Source organism: Trachypithecus francoisi, unplaced genomic scaffold (genome assembly GCF_009764315.1).
Source record: "Trachypithecus francoisi isolate TF-2019V2 unplaced genomic scaffold, Tfra_2.0 Lachesis_group4, whole genome shotgun sequence".
In the NCBI taxonomy this organism is placed as follows: Eukaryota; Metazoa; Chordata; class Mammalia; order Primates; family Cercopithecidae; genus Trachypithecus; species Trachypithecus francoisi.
In genome coordinates this window covers 117,367,441-117,383,497 of record NW_022681469.1, presented here as the reverse complement: position 1 = coordinate 117,383,497, position 16,057 = coordinate 117,367,441, and the positions used below count along the sequence as shown (strand labels likewise).

Below are 16,057 nucleotides of genomic sequence, written 5' to 3'. Positions count from 1 at the left end.
AGCCGGGCAAGGTGGCGGGCACCTGTAGTCCCAGCTACTCCGGAGGCTGAGGCAGGAGAATGGCGTGAACCTGGGAGGTGGAGCTTGCAGTGAGCAGAGATCCAGCCACTGCACTCCAGCCCAGGCAACAGAGCAAGACTCCGTCTCAAAAAAAAAAAAAAAAGCCTGTACCAGAGGCAGGGCAGGTAATCAATACATAGCTCTCTGATGGCGAAGTAACTCTTCCAGTTGATTGAGGCACCACTCAGGCACATACATGGGGACGACACAGGACGGAGTGCAGAGGACACCCTGAGGGCAGCGCTCACCGTCTGCTCAGCTGGGACCTTGGACACTGCCCAGAGCTCATTAGAAGGAATGGCGGGAGGGTTAGAACCATGGAATTTTCAAGCCCTAAGCCCAACCATAGTTACCAGATGGCTGAGTTTTTTTGTTTTGGTTTTGAGACAAGGTCTTTCTCTGTCGCCTAGGCTGCAGTGCAGTGGCACAATAGCTCACTATAACCTTGAACTCCTGGGTTCGATAGATCCTCCTGTCTCAGTTTCCTGAGTACTTGGGACTATGGGTGCATGCCATTACATCTGGCTAATTTTTATGTTTATTTTGTAGAGAGGTCTGGCTATGTTGTCCAGGCTGGTTTTAAACTCCTGGCCTCAAAGGATCCTCCCACCTCAGTCTCCCAAAGTGCTGAGTTTACAGGCCACTGTGCCCAGCCACCAAATGACTGATTCTAAAGCAGCATAACATATGCCATCTGCTGCCATGACCTGCTGCTAAGCACGCACCCACACCCACACATATAAATTTGTATTGAGTGCATTACTTCTCAGCAGTTCTGTCTCCAAGCCTCAGTCTCCTCATCTATAAAATGGGGAAAATTGCAATTCCTCTCTCAGAGCTGTTAGGAAGAATAATGAAATAAGGGTTTGGGCACAATGGCTCATGCCTGTAATCCCAGTACTTTGGGAGGCTGATACTCAGGAGGCTGAGGCAGGAGAATCACTTGAACCTGGGAGGCAGAGGTTGAGTGACCGGAAATCACGCTACTGCACACCAGTCTAGGCGACAGAAGGAGAGCTCTGTCTCAAAAATATAGAAAAGCACCTGTAAACTACAAGGACATCTACTGATTCAAAGTGTCATCTCTTGTTTCTTCCAGTCACAGCCACAAAGGTCAATGGAGCAAAAAATAAGGAGCCGGCAAAGGACGAAGAGGTGCCTTCAACACCTCGCTGGTCTGCACCACCAGGGCTGTATGCATCTGCTTTGAGTGGCACACAAACCAAATCAAACAAGCCCTCTCTCTGAGGGCAGAAAATATTCCTTCAGGAAGGAAATCAACTTTAATTAATCAACTTTCTGGACAACCAAAAAGCAAATGATTTAACTCTAAAAGATTTGGTTTGCTTAGAAGCTGAGCTGTGAAGGCTGAGTGCAGTGGCTCACGCCTGTAATCCCAGCACACTGGGAGGCTGAGGCGGGCAGATCACTTGAGGTCCAGAGTTCGAGACCAGCCTGGGCAACATGGTGAAATCCCGTCTCTACTAAAAATAAAAAATTAGCCAGGCATGGTGGCGGGCGTCTGTAATCCCAGGTACTCGGGAGGCTGAGATATGAGAACTGCTTGAACCCAGGAGGCAGAGGCTGCAGCAAGCCAAGATCACACTCCAGCCTGGGTGACAGAGCGAGACCGTCTCAGGAAAAAAAAAAAAAAAAAGCTGAGCTGTGAATGTCTTACTCTGTGCTGCTGAAGAAGCTGAATTTATCAGCAAGTAAACGAAACAGGGCCCCGGCTGGCTGCCGCACCTGGCAGAGGCAATGTCTCAAGCAGGGGTGAGTGGGACTGGGCTTTGATGGAGGTAATCTGTCAGTCACTAAAAAATGAGGATGCTCTTGCCTTTTAAAAAAAATCTCAAGAGACTGTCTTTTGCCATTCAAAACAAGAATCTTTGCATCTGCATGGAGGCCAAGGTTTGCGAAACATTCTTTTGTATTTTCTCTGAATCCTGAATCAATATATAAAAACTTCAGACTAATTTATAGTGTTTGAGACAGCAACCTGCTCTATGTCCTCCCCTCTAAAATAGTTTATAAAAATAAAAGTGTTTCTGATAGTAGTTTCTTTTCCTTTCCCTCCCTCAGTCCCCCCTACCCTCTTTCTTTCTGAGGCTAGAAAGAAAAAATTAGCTGGACATGGTAATACACACCTATAATCCTAGCTACTCGGGAGGCTGAGGCAAGAGAATCGTTTGAACCCCTGAGGGTAGAGTACAGTGGCGTGATCACAGCTCACTGCAGCCTTGACTGTCCAGGCTCAAGCGATCCTCCCGCCTCAGCCTCCCAAGAAGCTGGGACTACAGGCAGGTGCCACCACATCTGGTGAGTCTTTGTATTCTTCGCAGAGATGGGGTCTTGCCATGTTGCCTGGGCTCAAACTCCTGGGCTCAAGTGATCCTCCCACCTTGGCCTCCCAAAGTGCTGGGATTACAGGCGTGAGCCACCGCACCCAGCTTGATGGCTTCTATACACAGAGCACTATTTTTGACAGGCAAACCCACTGCAGTGACCTGGTAGAATTTTGACAAAAACTGTCTAATACTTCTCACTAGGATTGAGACTGCTACCAACAGAAGATGGCAGGAACAAGAACCACCAACACCCAGAGGCCAAAAAAACTACAGGACAAGCAAGTATCAGTCGACAGCCAGCACAATGACCCCATCCTGTGCCCAAAGCAGGACTTTTTCTTCTTCTTTTTCAGACAGAGTCTCACTCTGTCGCCCAGGCTGAAGTGCAGTAGCACAACTTGGCTCAGTGCAACTGCCGTCTCCCAGGTTCAAGCGATTCTCCTGCGTCAGCCTCCCGAGTAGTTGGGATTACAGGCGTAACCACTGCGCCTGATTAATTTTTGTTTTTGTTTTTTTTGAGACAGAGTTTTCGGCAGATTTTTGTATTTTTGGTAGAGATGGAGTTCTGCCATGTCGGCCAGGCTGGTCTTAAACTCCTGAGCTCAAGTGATCTGCCTGCCTCGGCCTCTCAAAGTGCTGGGATCACAGGTGTGAGCCACTGCACCGGCCTTCCTGTCTTACTATTAATAAAAACCAAAGCTGGGTGTGATGGCCAGGCGCGGTGGCTCACGCCTGTAATCCCAGCACTTTGGGAGGCCGAGGCAGGCAGATCACGAGGTCAGGAGATCGAGACCATCCTAGCTGACATGGTGAAACTCCGTCTCTACTAAAAATACAGAAAAATTAGCTGGGTGTGGTGGCAGGTGACTGTAGTCCCAGCTACTCGGAAGGCTGAAGCAGGAAAATGGCATGAACCCGGGAGGCGGAGCTTGTAGTGAGCCGAGATTGGGCGACTGCACTCCAGCCTGGGTGACAGTGAGACTCAGTATCAAAAAACAAAACAAAACAAAACTGGGTATGATGGCGTGTCAAGTGCCACCTGGGTGGTACCTGTCTGGTCTGTCGTTTTTTAATTGGAGACCAAAGTTCCTCCAGAAATGCCCAGGAGAAAAGTGCCTTTAGTCCCAGCTACAGAGGAGGCTGAGGTCCAACCCAGACAATAGAGTGAGACACTGTCTCTTAAAAAAAAAAATCAAATGTTATTTGGCAGGTTCCTTTTGATTTTCCAAATGTACATCTGACTTCTTCTAATACAGGTGAGGGATTGTTGCGTTACTAATTTTAGAACATGCACCCAAAAAAGTCCCTTTCCTCAGTATGGCCAGGGTGCTTATTATTTCGTAGAATATATTTGTGGCACTTTACAGAGGTTCAAATAACTGCTTTATTTTTTTTTTTTTGAGACCAAGTCTCGCTCTTGTCCCCTAGTCTGGAGTGCAATGGCACGATCTCGGCTCACTGCAATCTCCACCTCAGGGGTTCAAACGATTCTCTTGCCTCAGCCTCCCGAGTAGCTAGGATTATAGGTGTGTACTACCATGTCCAGCTAATTTTTTGTATTTGAAGTAGAGACAAGGTTTCACCATGTTGGCCAGGCTGGTCTCAAACTCCTGACCTCAGGTGACCCCTCTCCTTGGCTTCTCAAAGTGCTAGGATTACAGGCGTGAGCCACTGTACCCGGCCTTTTTTTTTTTTGAGACAGAGTTTTGCTCTTGTTGCCAGGGCTGGAGGGTAACGGCACCATCTCGGCTCACTACAACCTCCACCTCCCGGGTTCAAGCAATTCTCCTGCCTCAGCCTCCCAAGCAGCTGGGATTATAGGCATGTGCCACCACGCCCAGCTAATTTTTGTATTTTTAGTAGAGATGGAGTTTCACCATGGTGGTCAGGCTGGCCTGGAACTCCTGACCTCAGGTGATCCACCTGCCTCAGCCTCCCAAACTGCTGAGATTACAGATGTGAGCCACCGCCCCCGGCCCAAATGTTTTAAAATGATATTCGTTCGTCTACTTTTTATCAGAGAGGAAGCCACTTTACCCATTAGCATTTTGCTTTGCAGTAGTGTAGTAAAATAAATCAGACTCTAGAGAATTTCTACCTAGAAAAAGTAAAATGCTTTTAAAAATGACACCATGTGGCTGGCACGGTGGTGGCTCACACCTGTGATCCCAGCACTTTGGGAGGCCGAGGCGGGTGGATTACCTGAGGTCAGGAGTTCAAGACCAGTGTGGCCAACATGGTGAAACCCTGTCTCTACTAAAAATACAAAAATTAGCTGGGCATGGTGGCAGGCAACTGTAGTCCCAGTTACTCGGGAGGCTGAGGCAGGAGAATCGCTGGAACCTGAGAGACGGAAGTCGCAGTGAGCCTAGATTGCGTCCCTGCACTCCAGTCTGGGCGACAGAGTGAGACTGTCTCAAAAAAAAGAAAAAAAAAATGACACCAAGAAATAATCATAAAATATTGTAGTATTTAGTCATAAAAAGGAACACACTACTGATCTGTACAACAACTGGGATGATTCTTTAAACATGCTGGGTGAAAGAAGCCTTGCACAAAAGAGACCATATTGTGTAATTCCATTTATATGATGTTTTAGAGCAGGTACAATTAGTTTGTGGGAGAAAAAAACTGGTTGTCTGGTTGGAGTCACGGTTGACTGGGAAAAGACGTATGAAGGGACTTTCTGGGGTGATCAAACTGTATACTTGAGATCTGGGTATTTGGTTCTGTGTACATATTAACTTTATTTTTTTTTTTGAGATGGAGTTTAGCTTTTGTTGCCCAGGCTGATTGCAGTGGCATGATCTTGGCTCACTGCAACCTCTACCTCCTGGATTCAAGTGATTCTCCTGCCTCAGCTTCCTGAGGAGCTGGGACTACAGGCACGATCCACCATGCCTGGCTAACTTTTTTGTATTTTTAGTAGAGATGGGGTTTCAGTATGTTGGCCAGGCTGGTCTTGAACTCCTGACCTCAAGTGATCCACCTGCCTCGGCCTCCCAAAGTACTGGGATTACAGGCGTGAGCCACCATGCCTGGCCAGATACTACTTTAAAAGGAAAAAGAAAAGCATACACAAACATGAAACCCTATTTAATAATGTGCGTGCTTGAATGTTCAAGAATGGAACGTCCTGATGTTTGCAGCGTACTTGGAAATGCACCAAAACAAACAAACAAACAAAAAACCCAATGAATTGATGGGAGGAATAGAGGTATGAGTAGAGCTCTGGAAGGGAGGAATTATAATTTTCCCCATTTTATAGATGAGGAAAATGAGGCTTGGAAACAGGACTGCTGGGAAGACATAATACAATGCATACCAACAGAGGTATGGATAGATCGATAGGTGTGTGATAAAGAAAATCCAGCACAACAGGAATTGTTAGGTCAAGGGGGAGTGGATATAAGTGTTGCATAATTCTTTTAACTTTTCTGTTTGAATTTTTCAAAATAAAACATTACGGAAAATTTAAACCAAAGAGACAGCCAGGATACAGAAGAAAATAAGTAAGAATTTATTGGAATGGCCAAAATTGAGTTAGAAAAAAATCTGCTTTTGGGGGCCAGGCACAGTGGCTCATGCCTGTAATCCCAGCACTCTGGGAGGCCAAGGTGGGTGGATCACTTGAGGTCAGGATTTCGAGACCAGCCTGGCCAACATGGTGAGACACCATCTCTACTAAAAATACAAAATTAGCCAGGCGTGGTGGCACACGCCTGTAATCCCAGCTACTTGGGAGGCTGAGGTAGGAGAATCGCTTGAACCCAGGAGGCGGAGGTTGCAGTGAACTGAGATTGCGCCATTTCACTCCAGCATGCGTGACAGAGTGACAACCTGTCTCTAAAAACAACCCCTCCCGCAAAATATGGTTTCTGAAGCAATTCTCAAATAACCTATAATTATTACAGATTAATAATAATCTTAAAATAGTCTATTATTTGACACCTGTCACAAAGAAATGCCAGCTCCAGAGCCAGGAAGCTCAAATGTTCAAAAAGGCAGATACTATATGCACTTTCACAGTTGTGAAAGCAAGCTGCTGTTCACATCCAATGCACAGCTAACTCCATCTAAGCATTCAGTTAAGAGGGAGAAGATGGAGGATGACAGAGAGAAGTAACAACTTAAATGGTGTGGGGATCCCATTTGCTGTTCTATCACATGGCAAATGGCCTAGAGGGAAAAGGGGTCTCAGCTGTGCCCTTCCATACATACACGAAGAAGACTCTCACTCTCTATCCCTTATCTAGTGTAAGGATCTTGCTATGTTGATTCTGACTGAGGGTTTACCTGGACTCTGCGTGCTGTGCTGTCCGTAGAAGGCAGACCTCACACCAGCCACAACCAGAGTATCTATTCTTCCTCAAATCCTTTTTTCTTTTGTTTGTTTTGTTTTGTTTTGTTTTGTTTTTAAGACAGAGTTTCACTCTTGTTGCCCAGGCTGGAGAGAAAATGGCACGATCTTGGCTCACTGCAACCTTCGCCTCTTGGGTTCAAGCGATTCTCCTGCCTCAGCCTCCCGAGTAGCTGGGATTACAAGCATGCGCCTGGCTAATTTTGTATTTTTAGTAGAGACAGGGCTTCTCCATGTTGGTCAGGTTGGTCTCGAACTCCTGACCTCAGGTGATCCCCTGCCTCGGCCTTCCAAAGTGCTGGGATTATAGCCGTGAGCCACCATGCCTGGCCTCCTCAAATGTTTTTCTCCTAAAGGCAGTACATGCACACTGCCCAAACATGGGGGCTCAGCCAGCCTTCTGGCTCACTGACCTTCTCAGCCATGGCATCCATGTAGTCCTGTCGCTGGTATTCTCTCCGGCGCAGATGTCTGTACACGTGGAACTCTCCACTGCCAGCCCCAGCACTTGAACCTGTAGCCAGGACAGTCCACAGTTCTAGATGAAATTCAGCTACCAACACAGGTCACCCTTAATCGGAGGGGACTAAAGAAATCAACAGTGGAAGTCGTGGAAGGGACCATGCCTTCCTTTCTCCCCACTGTATACAGAACTGGCTCAGTACCTGGCATATTGTAGATATCATTAATTACTTGTTATATACATGTTGAATGTGAAGTCACTAAAAATCCCACTCAAATTTAGTATCAGGAGGGGCAGACTGTGGTTAAGTGACTTTCTCACCTCCTCCATGATTTCACATTTGACATGCTAGATTTCCAGTGAGCTGAAAAGACATCTATGATACATTAAATGAAAATACGGTGCTCACAAAGTAGTATATGTAGAACAATCATATTTTTGTATAAGTGTTTTAAGTTTCTTTTTTTTTTTTTTTTTTTTTGAGACAGGGTCTTGATCTGTCACCCAAGTTGGAGTGCAGTGACGCAATCACAGCTCATTGGGTCTCGACCTCCTGGGCTCAAGTGATCCTCCTGCCTCAGCCTCCCAAGTAGCTGGGACCATAGGCGTGTACCACTATGCCTGGCTAATTTTTACATTTTTAGTAGAGATGAGGTATTCCTATGTTGCCCAGGCTCGTCTCAAACTCGAGCAGTTCTCCTGCCTCAGCCTCCTAAAGTGCTGAGATTACAGGCATGAGCCACCACGCCCGGCCTACATTGCTTTTTAAGGACATAATGCTACTGCACATTAAAGTACAGTAGAGTATAAAGAAAACTTCTATGTATACTAGGAAACTAAAGAATTTATATGATTCCCTTTATTGAGACATTCACTTTAACTAGGTTGCCTGGAACTAAACCCACACTATCTCCATGGTACGCCTGTAGATATGTTAATTTATGATCCAACAAAATAATAAAACTATTTTTATTTACAAAAAAACCCACAAGCGTTATTAAGAATAATGCAGGAGATGGCTGGGCACAGTGGCTCACAGCTGTAGTGCTAGCACTCTGGGAGGCCAAGGCAGGCAGATCACCTGAGGTCGGCAGTTCAAGACCAGCCTGGCCAACATAGTGAAACCCAGTCTCTACTGATAGTCAGGCATGGTGGGACGGGCCTGTAGTCCCAGCTACTCAGGAGGCTGAGGCAGGAGAATTGCTTGAACCTGGGAGGCGGAGGTAGCAGTGAGCCGAGATGGTGTCACTGCAAACCAGCCTGGGTGACAGAGTGAGACTCTGTCTCCAAAAGAAGAAGAAAAAAAAAAAAGCAACAGTGCAGGAAAAAATTGTATAGTACCAAACCATAAGCAACTATAACCCTTAAGCTAAATTCACTGATGTCAAATGAACAAATAAAAGCAACTATATTCCCATCATTGTAAAAGCAAAACAATGAACATGTAAACATTTTCCCTCACCAGAGATTTAACAAATACTAACTACAGGGCTTTTAGAGCTACCTTAAAACATTATATTTACACACACACACAAACATTACCCATTACATCTCGGACAAATTCTGGGGGAGGTCGAGGTGCCCATTCACTCATTTTCTCCGGAATTGGAACTGCTTTGTCCTGCAACATTTAAACATGAAAGCATTTCTAAGTATAAATCTGCTAACAAAATTACATCTCTTTCTCTCTTTTTAGAGACAGCTTCTTGCTCTGTCCCTCAGGCTGGAGTGCAGTGGTGCAATCATAGCTCATTGCAGCCTTGAACTCCTGGGCTCAAGTGATCCTCCCGCTTCAGTCTCCAGAGTAGCTAGGACTCACAGGCGTGCACCACCATGCCAGGCAATTTTTTTATTTTTGTAGAGACAGGGACCTGCTATGTTGCTCAGGCTGGTCTTGAACTCCTTCTTGGCCTCAGGCCATTCTCCCGCCTAGCAACCCAAAGCGCTGAGATTACAGGCAGGAGCCACAGCGCCCACCTCGTTACATTTCTTATGGTCAAAGAATTTTAATCGACTAATGAAGCAGGACTGCTTTGCTGCTTGGACACAGAGGTGATTTTGTGTTCTTCCCTCTGTCGTGGCTTTATTCATCCTATGTACTCTTGGGTATAACACAGTCCACACCTTCCCAGGGTTACACTTTCCAGAGCAGAACTGAGAAACCTAAGCCATAGTTTCCAGCTAGAAATCGCCAACTTTAACACTACTACGGGAAAAGAGTCAAGCTTTTCTAGTTAAAGGTATAAAGGACGTTCCCGTTCAATTGTTTTTATGATTGAGGGGACCGAGGCCTGGAGGGGGTGTGGGCGGGAGAGGAATGACTCGCTCCAAACGCCTCGGCCACTCTCTAACGATCAGCGTTGTTTAGAAAATACATTTTTGCTAACCCACAAATTCTACCTTTTCAGTCTAACGCTTTTTGTTCACAGGAAGTTAAACCAGAAGGGGTCTTAGAGCACGGGAAGCCGCTCCACCGCACTTTCATTCAAGCTGGGCTCTCACACAAGGATGGGAAGTTCACTTATCTCCGGGAGAGCCTCCTCCTCCTCTTCCCCAAAGACTGTTCTGGGAGGGTCGGATACCAAGTTTCTGAATTTAGAGGTAGAGAAGGTGGACCTGCGGGAACCCAGAGGCGCTGCAGAGGAAGGGGGTAGGCCTCGTCTCACCGGGTTCTTCATGAGCCGCTCCAGCTTAAGCTTCTGCTCCTCCGCGGCATTCTTGGGGATGACGAGCGTCTGCGGCTCTTTCTTGGGCCTCGGCGGTCGCACTGAGGAGGCGGCGGAGCTCGCCATGCCAGCCTTCCAGTTTCCCTGGGGAGCGGCAGCGGCGGCGGCGCGCAAGTATGACGACAGAGCCGCGCGCCGGCGACGCATACGCAGTCTCCGCAGAGGGGGACGGAGGCGGGGTTGCGAGCCGGAAGCAGCCTGCTGAATATTCATGAGCCCGAGGCTGACGTGGGTTATTGTAATCAAAGCTGCGGGGTTTCATTTCCTGTTCCTGAACAACAAATCAGTGCAGCTGGATGCTCACGTCCCTGGAGGGAGGTGGCCCTCTGTGCCTGAGTAACCTGGCCCTAGCCGACTTCTCTTGTCCCCGCGGGCGACTTCGTGCCACCGAGCAGCCCTGCTGATGCTCTCGGCACCTCCTCTCCATCAGCACTCCTCGCCTCCCGCTTTTGTCCGGGCGCTTCCTTGGGTCTGGTCCCCCCTCCTCCATTTCTGACAATCTCCTGTTTACATAAGACAGCGCAAACATGTCACTGAGCTCCCTGAAGACTGGGACCTGTCTCCTTTGTCCCCCTCGAATTACTCTATGCCTGTCCCCCAGTAAACACACCTCTGCCAGTGAATGACCCTTTCGTAGTGTGAGACAAAGTAGTAAACCTAAGGAACCATGTCTGTTCATTCTGCTTGCAAGCAGGATTTCACAAAGGCCCTGACTCGTGACTGAGCGCAGCCCTCTCCAATAACGCCCTGAACAATAAACTAGGGGGAGGGAGAGAGAGAAAACAGGTTCCCACCTTTCTTGCCAATCACTGCATTTTTGGAAAAGACAAGTTCAATGATCCTAGCCCTTGCCTCTTCCTGTACATAATCTCTGACAGTATTAATGATTATGCTTCTATAACTTTTTTTTTGTTTTTTGTTTTTTGTTTTTTTGTTTTTGTTTTAGAGACGGGATCTCGCTTCGTTGCCCAGGTTGGAATGCAGGGACTCGATCATAGCTCACTGTGGCCTTGAACTCCCGGGTTCAGGCACTCCTCCCACCTCAGCCTCCCGAGTAGCTGAGACTATAGGCGCATGCCACCATGCCCAGTTAATTTTTTTATTTTTATTTTTTGCAGAGACAAGGTGTTGCTGTGGTGCCCAGGCTGGTCTTGAACTCCTGGGCTCAAGTGATCCTCCTGCCTGGGCCTCCCAAAGTGCTGAAATTATAGGCGTGAGTCACCATGCCCAGCCAAGCCTCTATAATCTATAACTAGATAAACCCTCACACACAAGCCTTGATGAAATTTTGCTCTATTGTAACTTCTGAGCACATTAGATAAAACTTTTTTTTTTTTTTTTTCGAGACAGAGTCTCACTCTGTTGCCCAGGCTAGAGCACAGTGGTGCAATCTCGGCTCACTGCAGCCTCAGCCTCCCGGGTTCAAGCGATCCTCCTGCTTCAGTCTCCGAAGTAGCTGGGATTACAGGCACGCCCCACCATGCCCGGCTAATTATTGCATTTTTAGTAGTGACAGAGTCACCATGTTGGCCAGGCTGGTCTTGAACTCCTGATCTCAGGTGATCCGCCCACCTCGGCCTCCCAAAGTGCTGGGATTACAGGCATGAGCCACCACGCCCGGACAGATATAACTTCTGAGCACATGCAGGGCACCAACAACTGTATATAAATATTTGTATATAAACCGTATATAAATATAAAATGTGTGCTGAAACTGTTTTGGAGCAGTTTAACAAACTTTGTGAAATACTTTGCCTGGTTACAGTCCTCAGTAAGATTGAAAAAAACTAACCTTAATTTTTTAAAAGCCTGATTTTTTGTTTAGTTGACATTGAGAAAGAGAAAAGGCCCAGCATGGTGGCTCAAAACTGTAATCCCAACATTTTGAGAGGCCGAGATGGGCGGATCACTTGAAGTCAGGAGTTCGAGACCAGCATGGCTGACATGGTGAAACTCCATCTCTATTAAAAATACAAAAATTAGCCAGGTGCAATGGTGTGTGCTTGTAATCCCAGCTATTCCGGAGGCTGAGACAGGAGAATAGCTTGACACTGGGAGATGGAGGTTGCTATGAGCCGAGATCCTGCCACTGCACTCCAGCCTGGGCGACAGCAAGACTCCGTTTCAAAAAAAAGAGAGCGAGAAAGAGAAAAGCTGTTGCTCACATACATTTGGGGTTACAGACCACAGGCTCTTTGGCTCCACTTGTAATGAAACTTAATAGGGGTCCAAGCAGATTTCCCAGACAAGGCATTTATTTCAGAGCTTGTGCTTGAGTGCAGGGGAGACGACGGCAGCAGAAGTGAAGGGATCCTCCAGCTGATTTGTGGAAAAACCAGTGGGAATTGTGTGTGTGTGTGTGTGTGTGTGTGTGTGTGACAGAGTCTTGCTCTGTCACCAGGCTGGAGTGCAGTGGTGTGAACTCGGCTCACTGCAACTTCTGCCTCCCAGGTTCTAGAAATTCTCCTGCCTGAGCCTCCCGAGTAGCTGGGACTACAGGTGCACGCCACCACGCCCAGCTAATTTTTTGTCTTTTAGTAGAGACAGGGTTTCACCATGTTGGCCAGGATGGTCTCAATCTCCTGACCTTGTGGTCCGTCCGCCTCGGCCTCCCAAAGTTCTGGGATTACAGGCGTGAGCCACCGTGCCCGGCCAGGACTTTTTTTTATTAGACAAAGCATGGGAATTGACATCGGGGTAGGGTATGCAGGCTGGGCTGGGCAAAGAGCGTGAGGGTATGCAGGTCGCATATCTGGTTGCGATGGTTATCTTGAGTAATGACTCACCTGGTAGTCTGGCTGGTGGCAACAAGGGTGTCAATAAATTGTTCAGCATTCCTTCCCGAGGTGGGACACTCTGCAAGCTTCATTTGATATTTGGATCTCTTAAGGCCAGTCTCTGGATTTTTTTTTTTTTTTTTTTTTGAGACAGAGTTTCGCTCTATTTGCTCCGGCTGGAGTGCAATGGCATGATCTCCGCTCACCGCAATCTCCGCCTCCCAGGTTCAAGCGATTCTCCTGCCTCAGCCTCCCGTGTAACTGGGATTACAGGTATTCACCACCACCCCAGCTAATTTTGTATTTTTAGTAGAGATGGGGTTTCTCTATGTTGGTCAGGCTGGTCTTGAACTCCCGACCTCAAGCAATCCACCTGCCTCGGCCTCCCAAAGTGCTGGGATTACAGGCGTGAGCCACCACACCAGGCTTTTGCGATCATGGAATGGTCTTGTGTGATGTTGGTGTCCTGGAAATTACTTTTGTTTGACAAGAGAACACCAAGACCCAACTGTGAATGTCTGGCCGGCTCCTGGGGAAACAGAACAGGAACTGGACAGACCTTCTCCTTCACATCCTTTCCCTTTTTCCTCCTCTTGTCCCACTGACCACAAAACCCTACACCATTACCTCGCTGACAATATACCTGCTAACCCCGAGGCTTTAGTCATACAAAGAAAATAGCCATTCTTCTGTGCTCTTGTAATATTTAATCGTGCCTCTTACTTAAAGAATTCCAGCCGGGCATGGTGGCTTCCAGCACTTTTGGGAGGCCGAGGTGGGCGGATCACCTGAGGTCAGGAGTTTGAGACCAGTCTGGCCAACATGGTGAAACCCCGTCTCTACTAGAAATACAAAAATTAGCAAGGCATGGTGGTGCACACCTGTAATCCCAGCTACTCGGGAGGTTGGGGCTGGAGAATTGCTTGAACCCGGGAGGCAGAGGTTGCAGTGAGCTAAGATCACGCCTTTGCACTCCAGCCTGGGCAATAGAGCAAGACTCTGTCTCAAAATAAATAAATAAATAAAAATAAAAGAAACACTTGCTGGAGGGACACGGGCTCCTAAGGACAGGGTTGTCCTCCCACTGAGTCCCCAGGGGGATGAATAGGTGGACAAGTGGATGGTACCTGGAGGGTGACATGTTTGTTCTCCAAAGGTCATTCCTGGCTGCCTGATAGTGGGTGGTTTTCTAGGAGCTCAGGGTGGAATTGAGGATCCTTTGTGGCCCAGGTCTGTCATTGGAACCTGGGGATGGCTTGACCTGGGTGGGGCCAGGCACACAAACTCACCCAGCACCACACACGTTAGCAACCAGTATCTCACTTTTCTCCAAACACTCCACAGAACAAAGACTTTTGTCTACAAAATAAAGCATCTTTTCCTCCCTAGAGAACTCTCACACAGGCTTCTCAACTTGGCCAAAATGCTACTTCCTCCAAGAAGTCTTCTCAGATTGCCCCTCCCACCCCCCACCTCCAGGAAGTGAATTGCTCCCTTCTTGGTACTCCCCCAGCTCTGAATCCCAATAACTGCTGAAGTAGTTACCACTATGTCCTCACCATCTGTGTCCCCATGGGCTTGGCAGGGTGGTGGGCTGGGCCAGAATCCCAGCATCTAACCCTGGCGTGGTGTAGAGTGGGTACTTCCAAGATGCTTGGAGAATAAAGGAATGAAAACATATATGAAGACTGAATGGATGTGTCAGTGAGATGAGCAAGGGATGGATGAACGAATGAATAAGGACATTAAGAGAAAGAGTGAATAAAGACGCAATCAATAAATGGACACTTACTAAACGAACATGCGGGGCCATGGACTTTTGTATTTTGTAGAAATATAAAAATTAGCGAGGCATGGTGGTGCACACCTGTAATCCCAGCTACTTGGGAGGCTGAGGCTGGAGAATTGCTTAAACCCAGGAGGCAGAGGTTGCAGTGAGCTAAGATCACGCCTTTGCACTCCAGTCTGGGCAACAGAGCAAGACTGTCTCAAAATAAATAAATAACTAAAAATAAAAATAAAAGAAACATTTGCTGGAGGGACATGGGCTCCTAGGAAAGCCACAGAGCCAGGAGTGCGGGGCAGTGTCTGTCCGGTTGGTAAAGGTGTCCTTGGCACCCCCAACTTCAGTGTCTGGCACAGAGCTGGTGCTTGGCAGATATCTGCTGGATGGAAGTTAAGCGAATGAATGAAGTGAAGGAACGCACGAAGGCAAGAGAGAGTTAAGGCATGTGCATATGAAGGAGCTGGTAATAACTTCAGTGTCTAAGTGTGGTCTAAACTGTGGACATATTTATCAGCAGATATATATTTCTCAATAGACGAGGTCTCACTCTGTCACCAGGTTGGAGAGCTCACTGCAGCCTTGAACTCCTGGGCTCAAGGGATCCTCCCGCCTCAGTGTCTGGAAAAGCTAGGACTACAGACACACACCACCATGCCCAGCTAATTTTTCACATTTTTTTGTAGACATAGGGTATTGCTGTGTTGCCCAGGCTGGCCTCAAGCAATTCTTCAGCCTTGGACTCCTGAGTAGCTAAGACCACAGCCTGGTGCCACCACACTCAGCTAATTTTCCTGTTTTTTTTTTTTTTTTTTTTTTTTGAGATGGAGTTTCTCTCTTGTCACCCAGGCTGGAGTGCAATGGTGCGATTTGACTCACTGCAACCTCCACCTCCCAGGTTCCAGCGATTCTCCTGCCTCAGCCTCCCAAGTAGCTGGGATTACAGGCACCCGTCACCATGCCCAACCAATTTTTGTATTTTTAGTAGACACAGGGTTTCGCCATGTTGACCAGGCTGTCCTCGAACTCCTGATCTCAGGTGATCCACCCGCCTTGGCTTCCCAAAGTGAATTACAGGCGTGTCCCACCTTGCCCAGCCTAATCTTTTATTTATTTATTTATTTGGTAGAGATGGAGTCTTGCTATGTTGCCCAGGCTATCATCCTGATTTTACTGAAATGGAACTGAGGCCCAGAGGAGAAAGCAATGCTCAGGGCCACATAGACTCAAACCCAGCAGTCTAGCCCTGGGCCTGTGACAGCCTGAGTGATCATGTGACTCACAGATGGATGGGACAGGGCCCCAGCAGACCCTGGCGGGAATTGCTCATGCAGCACCTTCCTAGGGCTGAGGTCAGATTTGAGGTCCGGCTGACTGAAATGAAAGGCCACCTCACAGATGCCCAGAAGTCTCACACCCTGAGTGACATCCCTTCTGCCACCAGAGGGCAGCAAATCCCCACCTAGGTCCCGCCACTGGGAGCCTTAATCCACCTTCCCTGAGCCCCAGTACTGGGCACCTAGGGAGCAAGGTCTACGGG

At 47.7% G+C, this 16,057-nt stretch overlaps 1 protein-coding gene across 2 annotated transcripts in view; it reads right to left on the bottom strand.

Moving 5' to 3' along the window:
* The window catches only part of PRKRIP1 (PRKR interacting protein 1), a 37,399-nt gene extending 22,762 nt beyond the window's left edge, over nucleotides 1-14,637 (bottom strand). The window contains exons 1-5 of one of the 2 annotated variants that reach the window (XM_033192595.1): nucleotides 13,862-14,637; nucleotides 12,744-12,855; nucleotides 9,898-10,460; nucleotides 8,774-8,852; nucleotides 7,182-7,282 (exon numbers count right to left, since the gene is read on the bottom strand). In XM_033192595.1, coding sequence (XP_033048486.1) covers nucleotides 7,182-7,282; nucleotides 8,774-8,852; nucleotides 9,898-10,170 — 453 coding nt within the window. In that variant the 5' untranslated portion in view covers nucleotides 10,171-10,460; nucleotides 12,744-12,855; nucleotides 13,862-14,637. The remainder of the gene's footprint in view (nucleotides 1-7,181; nucleotides 7,283-8,773; nucleotides 8,853-9,897; nucleotides 10,461-12,743; nucleotides 12,856-13,861) is intronic. The other variant, XM_033192596.1, reaches the window with a different exon arrangement.
* Between the last annotated feature and the right edge of the window lie 1,420 nt (nucleotides 14,638-16,057).